This window comes from Gigantopelta aegis, chromosome 3 (assembly GCF_016097555.1).
Source record: "Gigantopelta aegis isolate Gae_Host chromosome 3, Gae_host_genome, whole genome shotgun sequence".
Classification (NCBI taxonomy): Eukaryota; Metazoa; Mollusca; class Gastropoda; order Neomphalida; family Peltospiridae; genus Gigantopelta; species Gigantopelta aegis.
In genome coordinates, this window is record NC_054701.1 from 85,577,326 (window position 1) to 85,598,802 (window position 21,477).

Genomic DNA, 21,477 nt, shown 5'->3' on the forward strand with positions numbered 1-21,477 from the left:
GAACGATAACGCAAAAATAACTAAGGTAGACAACTCGGTTAGAAATGTTTACACGAAATAATTTTCTAATCTCATGATCTTAGATCCTGTTTATGTTTGACGTTTGATCTCACTATTTATTATAGACATTTTTAATTTTGCTTCCAAAAGCAACCGGCTGTCAGACTCATTTTAGAGGCAATTTATTTTTCATATTTTTCAGTTTCATGTTTCTACATTTTTTTTTTTTGATTGTTGAATTATGCAGTCAAACAGTTTATATAATCTCATTCTGACCATGAGCGTGTTTATTTTGCAGGCTTTTGTTAAATCCAGATAATTCCACTCTATTTTTATATTTGTATTCTTAAAATGTTGTGGGTTATCAATTGGTTGTCAAGGACTCCCTTTTGTATCTCTGCGCGTGCTGTAACGTCAACGTGGTGCAGGTGTGTAAAATTCTCTTTGAGAATGGCCAATACAGCACAAAATTTAAATTTTGAATAAAAGTCAGCATCTATCTGTGATATTTGTTTTTCTGCATAGTTCTTTACACTGTTTTTATTTAAATTTTGAATTTTTGTATTGATGTTGATCATCACTTTGTTTACGTTACCATAGTTTGACACTCAATAGCTGATGTATTTTTCGTGCTGGGGTGTCGTTAAACATTCATTCATTTATTCATTCATTCTCATTTTGTAATTTTCCTTCAGAATATTTAAAACCATTTTAAAAATTATTATTAGGTGGAATGTAGCCCAGTAGTAAAATGTCAGCCTGATGCATGGTCGGTATAGGGTCAGTTCCTGTTAGGCTATTTCTTGTTCCATCCAGTTCACCACAACTGGTATATCAAAGGACGTATGGTATACATGTACTATCCTTTCTGTGGGATGCTGGATGGTGCATATAAATTGTGTTTTGTTTTGGAAAATGTCACCAAAATAGGTGACATAGTTAACAATATTTAAGGCTGATCTATGCAACAGTTCTTAATGCCCATGTGTGAAACTGCTATGTTAGTGTGAAGTTAAAGTGCAGAAATACATGTAGTAGTTTAATACAAAAGTAGCTACATATAATTTGCATAACAACTGCCTGTTCATAAACATAAATATACTTTTGAACCAAATATATGAAACAGCAATACTCACGATTGGTCAAAAATGTGATCTGCTTATGGAGTTTAATTTTATTTATTTTTTGTTCAAATTGAGTTATATTCAGTTTCTAACCAATTCTATTGTATAGTCAATAGTTGATCAGTTTGTGTAAATTAATCAATGAGGAAATTCACTAATTTATGTGACAAATTTGTCTTGTTATATTGTAGATGAGCTGATGGTTAGCACATGTCCGGTCGCGACCAAGACTGGCAGACTAATGAGTCTTCTTCAGTCACCAAAGAACCTTCGATGGATGTTTGGATTTCTTCTTGTTCTTGTTTGTCTCGTGTACTTGGCCAGTAACTCCAACTGGTGTCAAGCTGCTTTCGTCCAGGCTTCATATTCGTCAGACAGAACGTACTCTGTGTGGCCACCATTTTTACTTCCCTCACAATACAACCAGGTTTGAAATTTTGCTGAATTTATTTTTAAAAGGAAAGGGTGACGTTTACATACATGTATGTAGTCAACTCCTACAATGCCGTGGAGATTGTTGAGGAGTTTTTAATTCTCCACAGCACGTTTTTGCCTTGGAATATAGTCAATTTGTTTCAGTGGCATGTTTTTTGCCGTAGACATTTTCTAAATTGCAGGGGTTGTATAGTTCAGTCGGTAGAGTGCTTGGATCATAGAGTTGAACCCCTTGATGGATCCATTGGTTGTTTTGTTTCTGTCATGATCAGTGACCCTTAATGGTCAGAGTATATCTATGCAGTGCAGTAAAGTATAATTTTAAGCTTGACAAGTACAGGAAGGTAGCAATTGTGGCAGGTGTAGGCACCTATTTATAAACACCATATACATGTTTAACTTAATTGTAGGTACAGCAATTATATTACAGGTATATCTCAAATTTTAAAGATTAGTTATACAGTCAGTGTTTGACAAATGTTTGAGAATGTCACTAGCCCTCAGTAACTTTGGCTAGTGTCTTATATGTATAATAGCAATACAGTTGATAATTTCTACTAGCCCAGATAAAAAATTCACTAGCCCAGATCAAAAATTCATCAGCCCAGATCAAAAATTCACCAGCCCAGATCAAAAATTCACTAGCCCAGATCAAAAATTCACCAGCCCAGATCAAAAATTCACCAGCCCAAATGGAGGGCTAGTGGATTTGTCGAACTCTGCACAGGTGAGGTAGTAAAGTTTGCAGTTAGTTAGATGGCAAAAGGCCTCAGTGGAGCTTTGAACTGCATCCCACTGTATTTTGCTTTGGTGGGATAATAATTATATATACATATACATATACATATACATATACATATACATATACATATACATATACATATACATATACATATACATATACACATACATATACACATATACATATATAATTACAAACTTGATAACCTTAAAATAAACCGTAGCAAAGTTTAGGAGGGGATAAGACATGCTTCCCCGGAAAAAGTATTGAAAAACAGAATCAAATTTGTTTGATCAAGAGGAGGGTTCCACTGCCGAAACCCACCCTCTGTACACGCTTCTATATTTGTAATTATATAAGAACCTGCTCATCATTTTAAAATAAATTTATTGATGGACAACTGTCACAAACTGCATAAATTGTGTAGTGTAGTGAAGGATTTAAAACTAAACTCCTCAGAAAATGATGTCATTACAAATGGGATGTCATTATGTAAAGCAGGTCATGGGAACATTAGAAACTGATTTATGAATTATGTCTAGTTTTAACTAAATAAGTTGTGCTGTTTGTAATTATAAGAATTGTACATCATTTTGTTGTGAATTTATCTATGTATAACAGTAATTTTATACAATTTGTGATTGTTATACATCAATAAATTCACAAAAAATGACGAACAATTCTTAGATGGAACTGACATCACTTAATATGGCTTACATGATGATTGTATTTTATACATGGTTTGTTTCAGGACTGGTTTATAACAAAATGTGTGATAGGTTTCCACTTTTCTATCACGGATCTCAGCAGCATTCTTCAGCAATGGTCAAAATCCAAAGACCCATCATGCAGGTAAGTGATATTGCCCTGGGAGATTTAACCAATGAAAATAAACATGAGACAAAATTCGATCCAATTAATGAATAGGTAACGTAATGCAACGTCAACTGCTAATTCTAATGTAAACACCCACAATCTTGTGACAAAACACTTTGCTGTCCTTCAGCAAAAAGATAACATCTTTAGTCATATCGAGTTTTATTTCCGCAAATACGACAAAGACACGGTCAGTAATCATCAAATTGTGTAAGGAATATCTTGCAGATTTAGAAACAAACATGATACATCAAAATGCATTTGGAATCAGCATTCTCAGAATTTTATGTTATCCTCGTGATATGGGTTTTGGCGTGGATAAGCAACAATCTCATGTAGTATAGAAATAACAATGTTTTTCTTGTTATTATTGATAGAGACATAACCTAATATATTACATACCGGTAATGAAAATATATCTGTATTCTTATTGATCAAAAACCAGTCACATGACCGTCCGTAAATAGTGATATTGCCCTGAGACGGTCTCACCGGTCCATCAAAAGTGATATTGCCCTGACCAATGAAAATAAAGATGAGACAAAATTCTATCCAATTAATGAGTAGGTAAGGGGCCGTCCATAATTTTCAACATTTTCACGAGCGTACAAACCGTACGCAGGGGGGAGGGGGTTAAGGGGCCAGTGTCTACTTTTTTTGAACATGAAAAATGTTGATCAACATTTTTCATTTGGGGATGTACACTTTTAGGGGGGGGTGTGTGTAAAAAGTGTACGGTTTGTACGCTTGTGAAAATGTGGAAAATTATGGACGGCCCCTAACGTACTGCAACGTCAACTGCTAACTCTAATGTAAACAAGCACAATCTTGTGACAAAACACTTTGCTGTCCTTCAGCAAAAAGATAACATCTTTAGTCATACCGAGTTTAATTCAGCAAATACGACAAAAACAAGGTCAGTAATCGTCAAATGTGTATGGAATATATCGCAGATTTAGAAAAGTACATGATACATCAAAATGCAGTTGGAATCAGCACTCTCAGGATTTTATGTTACAAATAAAAAATGCATTTGAAGGTAATCGGTAACTGTTCAGTATAAATGTATTTTCAGATTTATCACATTTTGTGTTTTATTTTGCTATTAATATGATTTTGATACTTGCTGGTTATAATGTCTCGAATTTGATGTTTTGTCTTGGTAACGTTTCAACTGTTTAATTCCGCATTCCTCTGCGTGTCATACAACGTCATAGGATTACTTGACATCACTAAATCCCATCAGTTTTAACGCATTGCGGGAAATTATAAGCGTTGGCGTATTTAGATTCTGATAAACAAAGCAGGAATGTACGAGTCTTATGGATGACATTATGTAATAAAACAATTATTGACCACACTTTGGGCAATATCATGTTTTATGTACCTTAGGCATTGATATGAATCAATATCAATGTCTTCGGTCCATAAAACATGATATTGCCCTCAATGACGATCAATAAATGATAAGTATATATATACATGTGTATATATAATTAAAATATAAACATTAAATTCAACATATAGTGAGATTTTTAGTTTTAGTTTTAGTCTTGTTATTTCTTGTTATTCCACTAGTAGCAGATGACAATGTCTCGTGCAGCAGGTGAGTAAAATTCAGTGTGAAAATTTGGAGATACAAAGTTCCTTAAGGAAAGTAGTACTTTTAGTTGCATGGTATTTTTAATTGTTTATACTTACCACAAACTAGCAAATTGTAAACATTGCTTTATTTTTATCAATAAAAAATACTTCCGTCAACAACATCTTCTGCATTTGACGTCATAGCTTTTCTTTGATGACGCACAGTTGCTATTTAAAGATCGCGCGCCAAAATACATACCACACCATAATATATACCAAAATGATACATATAAAAAATGCATTTGGAGGTACAGTAATCAGTAACTGTTCAGTTTAAATGTATGTTCAGATTTATTATATTTTGTGTTTTATTTTGTTATTAATATGATTTTGACACTCTTGCTGGTCATAGTGTCTCTAATTTAATTTTTGTCTTGGTAATGTTGCAACTGTTTATTTCCAAGTTCCTCTGCTTGTCATACGATGTCATAGGATTACGTGACATCATTAAATCTCATAGTACGCATTTATGGATTTTATTATGTAATTATTGACCTTATTTTAGGCAATATCAGGTTTTATTTACCAAAGAAATTGATGTTGGCTTCTGTTAATATCAATTTCTTCGGTCCATAAAACCTGATATTGCCCTCAATGATGGTCAGTAATTGATATATTTTGAAATTTCAATTTTTTTTTTTAAAGACTTTCATTGGTATCATTTTACTGATAAATTAGTGCATAACAGAAATGTTTTTAAACTTTCAGAAATCTGTTTAAAAGGTTTTCGTCTGTGTACGATGTGGAGAATCGCAAGGCACCTCTTCTGTTTCCAGGGCCATTTCAGTCGAAAGTTCGACTCTGGGTTGGAAACAATGAGAAGCTCTTTCAGCAAGCATTCCATCAGGTAATTATTGCCAGGAGTTTTAGACAGAACAAAAAAACACATTTTAGATCCATGGAATTTCTGTGGGTTTTTCTGTTGTTTTTTAAAAATTAATTTATGGACTGTCAAACTGGATTTAAGAGCAAGGCCTAGCTCTGCCATTCGCCAATTGCAAATTTTATTTTAATTTAGCAAAAGAATTTCATGTAATGATTGAGATGTGTTGAAAAAATTGTGGATTTTTGGCATTTATTAGAACATTTTGCAAAACTTTGTACATAGCCAGAGCTAGTCCTGAAAAGGGATTGATGAAATGATGCAAGGTGCATGTACGCAGAGTATGGGATTGGACAGATGTCTTTTCTTCTTCACCTCTCCACCTCTCCTCAAACAAATGCATATTCCCATACTGATAATAGGCTGGTTCGAACATCTCAACAGGATAGGCGAAGTATCTAAAACAGAGAAAACACCTCAAGGTTTCTCCATTTCATGCACATTGTTGTCACTGAACTGAACTCTGTGATCATGCTGATTTAATTAGAAATCCTGATTATAGAAATGTTGAGTTCTCTTATTTATGATTTGTACAGCTATTCAATTTATATGTGTAAAGAAAAGGAATGGAAAGTTTGTTTGAACTAGACTAGACATATGTTTGGTGTCTACTATATAAACACATAATACATTGATTTCAGCACTTTGTCTAGAGTATAAATAGGAAATCCACTGCTGCTACGTAGGCTATTCTAACACACTAGCAACTATGAAAACAAATATCACACCCCTTAATATAATGATCATGGAGCACGATTGGGATGGTAGTGGAGGTGGGTAGGCCGGGAATGTATTGGTTCCACTGAGGGAAATATTGTATACTGGATTAATGTTGTGACATTTAGCACATGTCCGTGATATGTAAACTTTGCAAATGACTGTTGGTATCTGCAATGAAAATAATGCATGCATATAAATTTTGCGACTTGAGTTTTAGTACAAACAATGCAAACTTTATATGCACACATTTTATCCCCTATTTACAGTAGAGTTGTATCCTAACTGAACGCAAGTGATTATTTTAGAAATCATTGATTTCAGTCGTAGTATCTCATATGTCCGGTTAATTTAGGATGCAGCTATTGAAATCAATGATTTCTAAAAGAACTGCTTGCATCCGGTTAGGATACCCCTGCGTGTGCTGTAACCTCACCGTGGTGCAGGGGTGTAACATTCTCTTTGAGAATGGCCAATACAGCACAAAATTTAAGTTTTGAGTAAAATTCAGTATCCGTAAAATTCTGTGATATTTGTGTTTTTGTACAGTTCTTTACACTGTTTTTGTTTAAGGGTTGAATTTTTATATTGATGTTGATCATCACTTTATTTATTTGCATTACCATAGTTTGACACCCAATAGCCGATGTATTTTTCATGCTGGGGCGTCGTTAAACATTCATTCATTCATTCATTCATACCATAGTTTGACACCCAATAGCTGATGTATTTTTCGTGCTGAGGTGTCGTTAAACATTCATTCATTCATTCATTCATTCCGGTTGGGATACAGCTTAATTCTACGATCCATCACACTGCATCCATATAATTTAGGTAGGTATTAACGTGCACATTCAGAGCAAGCTGTTGCAGCGCTTGCTTGTCATAGGTGCAGGTGTCGACTTTCGTCAGCTCCTCCGTCTAGTACAGGAAAGGGTTTGGGGTGGGTGAGAGAGGGGATTGCCCGTGCTGGCATGTGCCAGGGAGCACAAGCAGCCCGACCAGGGTCGGTAGTGGGCAGAGGATGATTTGTTTTCCCTCCTTGCACCCTTTATATATGTATACTGTATATATATATACTGTTGCAAGTATTATGTAGTATTATATGCTAAATGGACAATTTTGTTTTTGTTTGTAGGAGGTGATAAATGTATATAATTATTTTACTCGGGAACATACCATTTACAACCCATTAAGAGACAAACGACCTATCACCAAACCAAAAGAACCTGAAGAAGTTTAGTAAGTTTGTTTATTCAAATATTAACTCATTGTCTCGAGATATAAAAGCTGGCTTACTATTTCTACTAATGCATGAATTAAGGGTATTGCCAATCTGTCCCAAATATTTGCTACCTACAATTAAACTATGTTTTCTGACAAACATCAATCACTTCTTAACAATTTTATTTTATGAATGTAAAAAAACAACCGCAATTTGCTTTCAGTTTGATATAAAAATAACCTGCATTAATGTTACCTCTAACCTATGGCATTTCCCCCTATTCACATAGACTGATCCAAACATCACAACAGCCATTCGAATGGCTAAAATCTTCTACTGTTCTGGCCGATGAGCTCAAAAGAATGAAGAGGTTATCATGTGATTGAAACCGACTGCTGGGACAATATTTTAAAATCTTACATAATCGGATTTGGTTTCACATGATTTTTTCTTAGGTAACTGATTGTTTGGTTACACAAATTATATTTGCTTAGTGAATAAAATTCTTATGATCCTGAATGTTTGTAACATTTAATTGTACAGAATGTAAATGTTCACTATTTAAAGTTGTGTAACGTCACACAAACAGAACAATTGTTCACTTAAAATATTGTGTTCTGGCTCAATAGAAGATTTTAGCCGTTTGATTGGCTGTTGAGATATGAATAGGGGTAAAAGCCATAAGTCAGGTTAAGTAATCATACTGTGCGTTTGAAGTGAAATATGTCATTTTGAAACATTTGTCAACCGCAAGTTGTAAAAACAAAAAAACTCCCAGAAAGAAAATGGGTAAAGTATTTTTTTTGTCTGACATTTGCAATGGATTAGGTTTAGGATTAGGGTTAAGAAAATCATACAGTAATGATAAGAGTAATTAATTTTGTCAAAAGGTTCACTTAAAACAAAAAAATCTTCAACATTTTTTGGGTATGGCGCCTTACCTGTTTTACCCTCTGGCAGAAACCCTGATGTATCTGTAAAACCAGCACGATTTTTAACTGGTTATAGCACACATTGCTGATTTTTTTTAGGAACATTCTTGTAAGTTTAATTACTAATGATAATAAAAATTTACATAGCTTTTTTTTTAAATCCCCTACATCATGATTACTAAATAATGTTATTGTTTATGACACTTTCACAAAGTTCACTTCACCGTTCATTGATAATGTCATGTGCTCCCAGCCAATTTATAGTTCCTCCTTTAAAACATCTTGACTATTCATTATAAAATACAAATATAATAGGTTAAAAAAAAAAATTGTTTTTGTTTTTCAGTATTGAGAGGCTGATCTCTGAAAGCAAAAACTCTTGTGATTTTTGTCATTATCGAAAGTAAGTTGAATGTATGATAGTACAGTGAAACCCCTCAAAACCGGACCCTCTCATTTTCAAAGTCGGATATATCATAATCTTTTTATGGTCCTGATGAAGTATTTTTAATACCTGATTATATCAACGTCTTAGGTATTTTTCAAGAAGCATATGATACAAATTAAGCTGTAAAAGTATTTTTTTACTTATTTTTACATTTTTTTCATGTAGTTTCGTGTTTTAAAATTTGCCGTATGGGCGGGGTAAAATCCTCACCTCGTCCTGGCCGGGAATAAAACGTGAATCAAAATGCTTTGGATAGGGTGCTGATAAAACAAAACAAAAATAGTACTGAATGTTTATCGGACATGGGCTTTCAATCACAGTGACTAACTCAATGCAGTAACAACCGTATCATGTACTATTGTCATTGGAAAATGGTTTATTATCCTGTCATCAAGTACTGGTACCTATGGTTTAAACTGAAGCTTGACTATTTTTTTATTATTATTATTTTTAATTCGGTAATGTTTTACTCACTGATTATTTAATTTAATAAATTTTTGGAAATATTTCACGCGAATCCAAGTAGATTCGGATGTTTTATGCTTGCATGAATCTTGGTGCGAAGCGAATTTTGAGCCCTGATCAAGTGGAATCTTGATATCCTTCACGAACATGTTCAATGTTTGCTTCAAGAACGGACAAAACAACAATTAATTTAATTCACTGTCTTCCTATTATTTGAATTTAAGTTTGTTTTGGAAATGTTTATTAGAAAAATAAAGAGTAGACAAAAGTAATGTAGCGGTGTCGAAAAAGTGTCAGTAGCATTTCATTGCCATATTGTTTTTCAACATGGAACATCCAGCTAAACCTCACTGTACTGAACTTTCACTTGCAGATAAACTTGCAATCATTAAACAATTTAAAAGTATATAAGCAAACGTTAAAATATCTTAAGTCAAAGGTTCTTTATTGGATTATTATCTAGAGGATATATAGAGGATTCTTTACGAGTATTTTTTAATATGGAAAATATCAACCGAGTCAGGTACACAGATCTTGTTGGCTTGTAAGCAAATGACCCATCCACAGCAACACATTACCTAGAGACCTTGTAAATTTGCATACCATTATTAACCAGGTTAATAAAGTAAATTATCACATGGGTTTATGACATGGATTTCATGGGTAAGTTATAGGATAGATTTTCAATACATATATACTACTGAATATAAATAGGACATCAATGGAAACAAACAACAGAGTACAACAAAACCTCTTGGTCTAATGGATGTCCGGTTTTAAGAGGTTTCACTATACATGTATATATTACTAGTGATTTGATAACCATGTGTTTATCCAGATCTGTCTGAAGTTTTCACTTAGCTCATATAGCATTTTCACCCTTGATAAATTGAAAATGGGTTGAACCTTACTATTTCTCAATTAACATGAAAAAGAAGAAAAAGAATGGCAAAATATTTTTAAATTATGTCGATTATTGTAAAATAATCTTTGGAAATCTGCATAAAGGTACTGAAACTTTCCTTTAAAAAGACATGGCAAGTCATGGAATTCAGTTGTTAATAAAGTGTCAGGAATATCCAATGATGTTCAATCAGCTCTGGTGATGTAGTTAAACAAAACAAAGTTTTAACTTTTTTTCCCATGATTGTCTGTTTCAGTTTCACTGCCGAACACACCATGCATCGCCTGGAGTCGAAATTTGCCTTCACGGCTTCAAATGCGTTTAAGATGGACAAGTGGCACGCCCTGTTTGCTCTCAAGAAACACCACCCCTTGAACTGGTCCCTTGATGAGTACATGGACCTGATGAACTTGTCCGTCAAATGGTCAGCACCTTCGTGTTATGTAATCAATCTTTGTTTTCCCTGTTAGTTCAGTTGGTAGAATACTGGACTCATGCAAGGGTCCTTGGTTAGGTCAGGTCAGAGGGTTGTTACGTGCACATTCAGAGCAAGCTGTTGTAGGTTCCAATAGACCAAATCAATTCCTATTGCTGATAATGTTAAGGTTTACTAATAAAACTGATATAAGCAGCGTTTCAACACACCCATGAAGTACAGCAATAGAAAGTGTGGCACCTCACATCTAATCTAGCTGCTAGAAAATGGGGGGTCACGTATCATTTAAGAGATTTAGTTTATGTTTTTAATAGCAACCCTAATTTTTCCTGTAAATTGCAGTTCCATTTTTGGGGGTACACCGCATTAGTTTCAACCTCTGGTATATACTGCATAACAACTGTATAACAAATAAAAGTGTATTTATTTATTGTCAATGGATAGTAGTATTTGCACAAATAATCAATGTCACATATTACTACCAATCACACCCACAGCTGCTTTTACTCTGTAAATATTTGATGGTGCACGTCGAACTTTAACACGGTACTCTCTTCTCTGGTACTATGCAACCTATATCAAAAAAATATATTATTCAAAAAGTGTCCAATTGGGTGTTTTCATGACTATCAGGATCTTCTGTGTTCTGATATGATGTGACAACATAATTGAAAGTGTTGTTCCTACAGTGCAACCTGATTTAATGTACACCTCAGGAAACATCAGTGTTATGCAAAGTTGTATACAAATGCAATGTATCATATTTAAAACAAATAATAAATAAAGATACTACTCTTGAAGATACATACTATGGGTTGGTTGTGTATGCTTAGTTGTATATGTAGTGTGTGCATGCATAGTCAGAGTCTCTCATTTCCAATAAATAATTACCTTAAAACTCATTTATTGCAGTGACCCTGTGTTTTGAAAGACTTTAATGGGCATATGACAAGAACTTAACTAGAAAAAAAGCATATTACATGTGGTATCTGAAATGAACACCACTGCATCCACAAATAATAGTAAATTAATGTGGTACACATCATGGTGGGGTAAACACCCAAGGTATGGACTATGCTTGGATGTCAAGTCACTGAATGCAATATTTTCAAACCCATCAGCCTAGTTGGTTTTTATATATGCATTATTAAATCCAATGACAGCTACCAATATATATGTTGATATTTTATTAATAATCTCCAGTGATTGGTGCTTACAGACATGTATCATATCTAGAGTTAAAAAAACCCACATTCAATCCATCAAAAGAGTGCGAAAGTCATTTTTCTTTTTTAACTGAATATAATATTTATATTGTATGCATTACTACAATCTGTAATGTAACAAATCATTTACATAGTAATATTGGAAAATATAGCTTTACAAGTGTGGTAATAGTGGAAGATAATACTAACACACTCCTAGGTAGATTAACAAATGTGTCAAAATTGCTCTTGTACTTCGTATATACTTCAAATACCCTTTACTATAGAAAACTCACTGAATATATGGACAAGATTTAATGATTGACCTAAAGCTATCATTACCAAGCTTATATTTGTGTACAAATAAAGAAGAGAATGCAAAATGGCTACACAGAACTCACTTTAATGTTTTTACCAAACTCACAAAAACAATTGTAAAAACTCCCATATTTGCCTAAAACATAATTCACCAAACTAAAAAGTATGTTAAAATTACAGCAGAAATCAGGTTATTTAAATATAGTCATTCCAGAGCCAATTGCATTCAAATACACATTGTTAATGGAGATCTAAAAGATTAACCTAATATCAGTTAACATTATTTTTTAACTAAAAATAAATTATTACTAATAGCTTATTTCATCTTGCCTAGACCTATTATCCTAAATAAGATTAGTGTTATATGACATGTCCATCACCTTGGATAAATAAGCTTTAAAATATTTTAAGTAAAACTTATGGGCCAAAATCTCCAATTGGTCAGCACTGACTTTTTTTAAAACTCTATTCTCAGCAGTGCACAGTAAATTAATGCCAAGGTCAAGGTCATTATGAACTCCTATGCCTTAGTGTAACCTAATTAAGCAATTATGACTGTCAAATAACAGTAAATGGCACACAATATAACATAATGATAATATAGTGAATATATGCTATAGGTTCCAATAGACCAAATCAATTCCTATTGCCGATTATGTTAACGTTTACTAATAAAACTGATATAAGCAGCATTTCAACACACCCAGGAAGTACAGCAATAGAAAGTGTGGCACCTCACATCTAATCTAGCTGCTAGAAAATGGGGGGTCACGTATCATTTAAGAGATTTAATTTATGTTTTTAATAGCAACCGTCATTTTTCCTGTAAATTGCAGTTCCATTTTTGGGGGTACCCCGCATTAGTTCCAACCTCTGGTATATACTGCATAACAACTGTATAACAAATAAAAGTGTATTTATTTATTGTCAATGGATAGTAGTATTTGCACAAATAATCAATGTCACATATTACTACCAATCACACCCACAGCTGCTTTTACTCCGTAAATATTTGATGGTGCACGTCGAACTTTGACACGGTACTCTCTTCTTTGGTACTATGCAACCTGTAGCACATGTCTGTCATGGGCGCAGGTGTCAACTTCTGCCGGTTCCTCCATCCAGGACAGGAAAGGGTTTTGGGGGTGGGAGAGGAGATCACCAATGCTGGCATGTGCACGGGAGCAACAGCAGCATGACCAAGTTAATTAGCGGTTTCCTTGGTTTGCATTATTTTATTTATAAAGGTACTGTAAAGTGGATCTATCTAAAATATGATTAATCCCCTTTGATGTGCCAATGGTGTTTTTTGTCCTATACAGTTTATTATATTATAGGTTCTGTTATTATAATTTTTTTTATCATTAATAATAATATTATTATTATTAGTCCACTACCGGTCCAAACTGGCGGGGACTATAAGTTTCATCACCCTGTCTGTCCGTCTGTATGTCAGTCCATCTGTACTACATATAGTTTCATCACCCTGTCTGTCCGTCTGTATGTCATTCCATCTGTACTACATATAGTTTCATCACCCTGTCTGTCCGTCTGTATGTCAGTCCATCTGTACTACATATAGTTTCATCACCCTGTCTGTCCGTCTGTATGTCAGTCCATCTGTACTACATATAGTTTCATCACCCTGTCTGTCCGTCTGTATGTCAGTCCGTCTGTACTACATATAGTTTTATCACCCTGTCTGTATGTCTGTCCGTCTGTACTACATATAGTTTCATCACCCTGTCTGTTCGTCTGTATGTCAGTCCATCTGTACTACATATAGTTTCATCACCCTGTCTGTCCGTCTGTATGTCAGTCCGTCTGTACTACATATAGTTTCATCACCCTGTCTGTCCGTCTGTATGTCTGTCCGTCTGTACTACATATAATTTTGTTATAAATGCCTCAAGATACTGAGCTGAAATCTTGTGTGTAGCTTTATCATAATCTGTTACAGAACAATGTTGATTTTCATGGCAATGTATCCTCTCTTTTTTTTTAGAATTATGGCCTTTGAATTTCGGAGATCTGAAAACTTGTTGGGCCAGGTAGAGGACATGTATTGCTTTAACAGTACTCTCAGAATACTTGTTATTGTTGTTATTAATTGACTTGTTATTGTTTGTGCAGGTTCCAGGCAGCCAGTACGTTTGACGAGAGTGCCCAGTATCCAGTGATAGTCTGGGACATATTGCCTCATGCTGGCGCTAGCCAGGTCCACCCTCACATGCACGGGTTCATCGACCCAACACACTACCATGGTCAGTGTAGAGTTATTCCACTAAACAAAATCAATAGAGAGCTAGTTCTCTTTTCTTTTAATTTTTCCATTTTTTGTTCCTGTTATATAGAGGATACTCCGCCTTGGATTTCATGCTTTTATCAACTCGTGCTGATAGATTATGATATCACAAGGTACAATGGGGGTATTCTTTTTATCATCCATTATGGTTCTTTTCATTTGCAACAATTGTAAACAATGTCAGTAATGTGGGTTGAATGTCATTATATTTGGTTGGTAGACTCATTAACTAGCAGAATAAGGGGCGTGACGTCACTAATGATAGGTTTATACACAATGACGTAACAAAATACCATCCGTCTATATAGAGGATACTACCCAAGTGTCTTGTATTAAAATTTGACCAATCAAGATTATAAGAAGCGATATCTTAGGAGAATATCGCAGGAGATATCACAAATTATAGTGTCAGCGATATCTCCTACAAAAGCCTTTAATGGATGATAAAAATAAAAATGTTTGTTTAGAGTATTCTAAAATTACTGTCCTGTGTTTGCAAGTAAGATATTCTTTATATCATCCATTATAATTTTTTGTGACAATTTTAAACAATGTCAATAGTGTGGGTTGAATGTCACTATATTTGGTAGCGATAGACTCGTTAATTAGTAGCATGACAGTGACGTGATGTGACATGACTACGAATGGGTTTAGTGCTGAAACATACACAGTGACATTACAAAAGAAACAATATCTCCTAGGAGAATATCGCAGGAGATATCGCAAATTATAGTGCCAGCGATATCTCCTACAAAAGCCTTTAATGGATGATAAATTATGAAACTCAGTGGTAAAGCATGAGTTAGAAGTGTTATTGAGGCAAGGAGCATTATCTTCTTCTTTGCAACCCATTCAAATGTGTCCAATGCTCTTTGGGATCGATCCCCATTGGTGGACTCATTGGGCTGTTTCTCATTCAGCTAGTGTGAAAGTATGGAGGAAGTGCATGTAAAAGATCCCTTGCTGGTTTTCTGTAGGAGTAGCCTCTGTGGAAGCAACAGGTTTCTTCCTATACTGAGGCGGGATTCAGCCCAGTCCGTTGAGTGCTCGCTTGAGGTACTTGTGTCGCAGGATCGAACCACCTCAGTGGATCCTTTCAACTGATTTGTTTTTTTTCTCATTCCAACCAGTGCAGCACAACTGGTCAAAAGCTGTGGTATGTGCTTTCCTGTCTGTGGGAAAGTGTATATAAAAGATCCCTTGCAGCATTAGGAAAAATTATTACGTGTCAGAATTACTGAAGGTTTGACATCCAATAGCTGATTAAGTCATCAATGTGCTCCAGTGATAGAACATGAGTTAGTGTTATGGAGTCAAGGCGCGTTTCTTCTTTCAACCTATTCACGTGTCCAATGCTCTATGGGCAAAGTGGTAAAGCATGAGTTAGAAGTGTTATTGAGTCAAGGCGCGTTTCTTCTTTCAACCTATTCACGTGTCCAATGCTCTATGGGCAAAGTGGTAAAGCATGAGTTAGAAGTGTTATTGAGTCAAGGCGCGTTTCTTCTTTCAACCTATTCACGTGTCCAATGCTCTATGGGCAAAGTGGTAAAGCATGAGTTAGAAGTGTTATTGAGTCAAGGCGCGTTTCTTCTTTCAACCTATTCACGTGTCCAATGCTCTATGGGCAAAGTGGTAAAGCATGAGTTAGAAGTGTTATTGAGTCAAGGCGCGTTTCTTCTTTCAACCTATTCACGTGTCCAATGCTCTCTGGGCAAAGTGGTAAAGCATGAGTTAGAAGTGTTATTGAGTCAAGGCGCGTTTCTTCTTTCAACCTATTCACGTGTCCAATGCTCTATGGGCAAAGTGGTAAAGCATGAGTTAGAAGTGTTATTGAGTCAAGGCGCGTTTCTTCTTTCAACCTATTCACGTGTCCAATGCTCTATGGGCAAAGTGGTAAAGCATGAGTTAGAAGTGTTATTGAGTGAAGGCGCGTTTCTTCTTTCAACCTATTCACGTGTCCAATGCTCTCTGGGCAAAGTGGTAAAGCATGAGTTAGAAGTGTTATTGAGTCAAGGCGCGTTTCTTCTTTCAACCTATTCACGTGTCCAATGCTCTATGGGCAAAGTGGTAAAGCATGAGTTAGAAGTGTTATTGAGTCAAGGCGCGTTTCTTCTTTCAACCTATTCACGTGTCCAATGCTCTATGGGCAAAGTGGTAAAGCATGAGTTAGAAGTGTTATTGAGTGAAGGCGCGTTTCTTCTTTCAACCTATTCACGTGTCCAATGCTCTATGGGCAAAGTGGTAAAGCATGAGTTAGAAGTGTTATTGAGTGAAGGCGCGTTTCTTCTTTCAACCTATTCACGTGTCCAATGCTCTATGGGCAAAGTGGTAAAGCATGAGTTAGAAGTGTTATTGAGTCAAGGCGCGTTTCTTCTTTCAACCTATTCACGTGTCCAATGCTCTATGGGCAAAGTGGTAAAGCATGAGTTAGAAGTGTTATTGAGTCCAGGCGCGTTTCTTCTTTCAACCTATTCACGTGTCCAATGCTCTATGGGCAAAGTGATAAAGCATGAGTTAGAAGTGTTATGGAGTCAAGGCGCGTTTCTTCTTTCAACCTATTCACGTGTCCAATGCTCTCTGGGCAAAGTGGTAAAGCATGAGTTAGAAGTGTTATGGAGTCAAGGCGCGTTTCTTCTTTCAACCTATTCACGTGTCCAATGCTCTCTGGGCAAAGTGGTAAAGCATGAGTTAGAAGTGTTATTGAGTCCAGGCGCGTTTCTTCTTTGCAACCCATTCACATGTCCAATGCTCTCTGGGCAAAGTGATAAAGCACTCACCTGATATGTGGTCAGTCTTTGGGATCAATCCCCATTGGTGGGCTAATTGGACTGTTTCTCGTTCAGCTAGTGTACCATGACTGGTATATCAAAGGTCATGGTATGTGCTATCCTGTGTGTGAGATGGTGCATATATTAAAAGATTCTTTGCTATTAATGGAAAAATGTAGTGGGTTTTCTCTCTTAAGATTACCAAAATAGACTTTAATAAACTTTCTTCATATCCTATACATCAATATAATCAGATCAGGCTTCAAGTTTAAAAGGATTCCGTGCTTCCATCAATCCCTGATTTTGGGTTTTTACAATTCTGGCCAGATCATAAAAACAAAAACCCACATTCAATGCCAGCATGTTAAGACACCAAAATTCTGTAATTTAAATGTACCTAAATGTCATTAGGCAAACATTCCTTCCCTCTCCTGATAACCACAGTAGTTAAGCATTCCTATGCTGCAGTAGTTTTGGTTTTTATTTGATTTTTGTGTTTTGTGGTGTAGGTGTGGTTGAAATGTGGAGGACTGCAGGGGAAGACTATTACCGCCAGTCTGGAAAGAATTATTTTCAAGATCTTGTCAACTTTTACTCTGCTCTCGGACTCACTGTTGAACATGGAAATGCTGTAGCGTTTGCCAATTTAGTAAGCATTTTTTCAACATGCATTAAAGGTGTTTATTTCAGTGCAGTGACTTGGGCTAATTCTTTTGTATCAGTGGAAAGAGGTTGCAATTAATTTGTGTCAAAACAGTCATGGCCAATTCTTTAGAAGTTCTTGGTTTGGGTTAGTTACTTTGTTTCTTTTTTTTAAGTGCCATGGCCAGTCATTAAAAATTTTAAATTCAAGGTTAAAATAATATCATAGTTTAAAGTTCTAGGTTAATTGTATTTCAGTTTAAGGTGCAAGAATAAAATAATTTCAAATTTTAAAGTTTAAGGTGCAAATTTAAACAAAGTTTTTCAGAGTTTAAAATGTTGGAACATAATAATTTCAAAGTTTACAGTTCATGGGTAAAGTCATTTCAGAGTTGCAAGGTTTATTGTGTGAATTCAAATTAAAGTTATGGCTGGAGAAAATCATTAGATATGGATTGAAATCTTTTTGTGTTTACTATAAATCACGTTCTCCATATGTTTACTAAAAGCAACTATTGTAGTCCCAAAATGCTGTCTTAATTTAATCTACAGCTGACATATTGAACCATATTTCTTTTCATTTGTTTTTGTTTCAGGTTCCTAAGAAGGATAATGAGATAGTAGTGATGAGTCCGGTAGCTGGTGAAAGTTTTTTTCAGTTGATATTCTTTGTCCTCAGGGGTAAGTTTGCTTGGTTGCTAGGAAACAAGAAATAGTAAACAAATATAGACAGTAGGTAGGAAGGGCTTTAATTGTGTATGGAAAAAAATCAGAATACAAAAATATAGTGCAGTATATAACAAGATGTATTAGCAGTTTGGAGTATTTGGTCAATTACTTGTTAACCAACTTTAAATTTTAATAAGCCAAGCAGCCTACGATGGCATTTTGTTCAACGTTAAACGTTTTATGTTTAGGTCCATTTCTCAAAAACATGATTTGTACTAGTTACATTAAATTTTTGAATGTTTATCTCAATGCATGTTTTATAAAATTGGAAATTTATTAAAATAATTTTTTTATTAATTTTGTTTTAAGCTTACTTTATCGAATGACTTACCTCAGATGGGCAGAATGTAGCTCAGTGGTAGAGCACTCGCCTGAGGTGTGATGGGTCACAGGATCAATTGCCTTCAGTGGACTTGGTCCCCCCCCCCCCCCCAATCCCAACCAATGTCCCACATCTGTTACATCAAAGGCTGTGGTATGTACTATCCTGTCTTTGGGAAATGAATATAAAAAATCCATTGCTACTTTTTGGAAGAATTAGTCTGTGTGTCAGCAGTAGGTTTCCTCTCTGTCCTTTTCGTTTCCTTTGCTAATAAGCATCAGCAGTTTATGGAAGAAGAAGAAATGTTTTATTTAATGATACACTCGATACATTTTAACTACATTTATATGGCATCGAACAACAGTGTATGGATACCTATTCTTGTAACTTGGGAACATAAAAACTACAAGTAATTTACATCTGTTTTGTCTTACTTTCAGCTTTTATAGATGATCTCAACAAATATTGCATTAGCATGGGTTTTGGACTGCCCGCTTTGGTAAGATGATACTAATTTTTTCTTGCACATTCTGTTTTTTATTGTACATACATGTACCTACATGGATGTACCTGTCTTAAAATAAATAGACGAGCAGTAGCATGAGAATCATAGCACAGTGATGGAGGATCTCACAGAGAAAGAAAAAGAACTTAAAAGGATGCTTCTTTATATTTTTCTAGGGGGTGTAACTGTCCCAGACCTCATCTCGCCATGTGCAAAACAACAGTGTAGATAAAAATTAACATTGGTCATCATTTCCGTACATTTCATGTTTGTCTTCCCTCTCTGCTTATAATTGATACACTATGAAAGTACATGTAATACAAATAATTATATTTCAGTGACATACATGTATATTGTACAGTTATTGAGTTCTCTGTTTTTAAATTACTATTCTGAAAAGAGACTTAGATAAGGTCCCTATAATTCAATGAATTTCTTTGCTACCACAGCTACAATTGTTTACATTATAATTTGTTATTGATTTTCAGAAAAGTTCACATGGTCGTATTCCGGCTTATGCTCGTATTATAACGCGAGGTCCGGTAGCCGACGTCCGAACAGATATGAGCTCTCTTGAGTTGTTTGCGGTACGTTGTGATTAGTAATCTGTTATTACATAAGTAGGCATAATTAAGAAATTTGTTGTTTGCGGTACATTGTGATGAGTAATTTGTTATTACAGGAGTAGGCATACATTTATTTATTATTTGTTTGTGGTCAATTGTAACAAATAGTTAGTTTTTAATTACAAAGGTGTACTTAATAAATGCTTTGTTTATATTATAGGTGGTATCTAAAGTTCACTCATGTAGTATTCTCATTTTACACACGGCAGTAATCGTATTTTGTAGGTTTTATAGATATATTGACTTAGTACAGTCCAGATAAACATTAATTCTGTTATTTCTTCTTTTTGTTTTAGGCTACCAATGTGAACATTGACCCCTGGAAGGCGATTCTCTATATAAAAGATTCTGTTGAGAGAAGATCGAAAAATTTATAGCATATGTGTTCAGAACTTTACATACACAATTAATTTATTTTTGTATTTTCCAGTCATTGTCAATCTCTCTCTATTATATATATATATTGATACCCTTTGTGACCCACCTGACACATTTTTACTCACTTCATTTGTTTAGTTCTTAGATTTAGGCATGAAGGAGGGCTTAAAAGCATTGATGCAAATATTTTAACCCTTTTCATAATTATGATGATCATGTAAAAATTCTTGCAGATAAACAACACAACACCCCAAACCACAATGTAATTCTGGTATTTCCATAGTCAAAACTGATCCTTAAATTTTTTTATTATGACTTTGTTAAAAATATAACCAACACAAAATATTTTAGTTTTTTAAAAAGTGGTGTGCTAGTGCCTTTATAAAACATACTGTGTGCCTTTTTCATGTAGTGTTCTCACGGTTTTGTGTTCTCTTCCATGTTATAAACCCTGGCATGCAGGGGTGGATCCATGAAATATTTTATGGTTAGGACTAACAGGAAAAACATGTACCAACTCATAGATAGGGAATCCCAATTAAAAACAAAGCAAAAAAGAGCACAAATTAATATTTTTAGGGTGATGGGTCCCCTGTCTACCACACCTCCGACTCCCAACCCTGGATCCGCCCCTGACCTGGAGTTAATGAACAGCTAATGCTGTTTACAGAGTTGTTGATTTTGTGTTACATGTTTCACATCGTGTCATTTACCCCGACAGTCCCAGTTTATGAAATATTTTTTTTTATTATCAAGTAGTTTATATAGATATAAAATTGTATTTATTGATTTAGGTTTTTTCTCAAGACATATGACTGGCTGCTCCTACATGATGACCAGGTCACCAG

General features: G+C 34.9%; 1 protein-coding gene across 1 annotated transcript; it reads left to right on the forward strand.

Annotated features, from left to right (window-relative positions):
- Positions 1-39: 39 nt before the first annotated feature.
- On the forward strand, positions 40-21,477 carry LOC121366469. Its single transcript, XM_041490914.1, has 13 exons — positions 40-177; positions 1,316-1,551; positions 3,053-3,153; positions 5,530-5,668; positions 7,560-7,663; positions 8,925-8,981; positions 10,652-10,819; positions 14,488-14,618; positions 17,937-18,076; positions 18,666-18,750; positions 19,561-19,619; positions 20,114-20,212; positions 20,548-21,477. Exons 2-13 carry the CDS (start codon positions 1,324-1,326, stop codon positions 20,626-20,628), a joined length of 1,392 nt encoding a protein of 463 aa, XP_041346848.1. The 5' UTR covers positions 40-177; positions 1,316-1,323; the 3' UTR covers positions 20,629-21,477.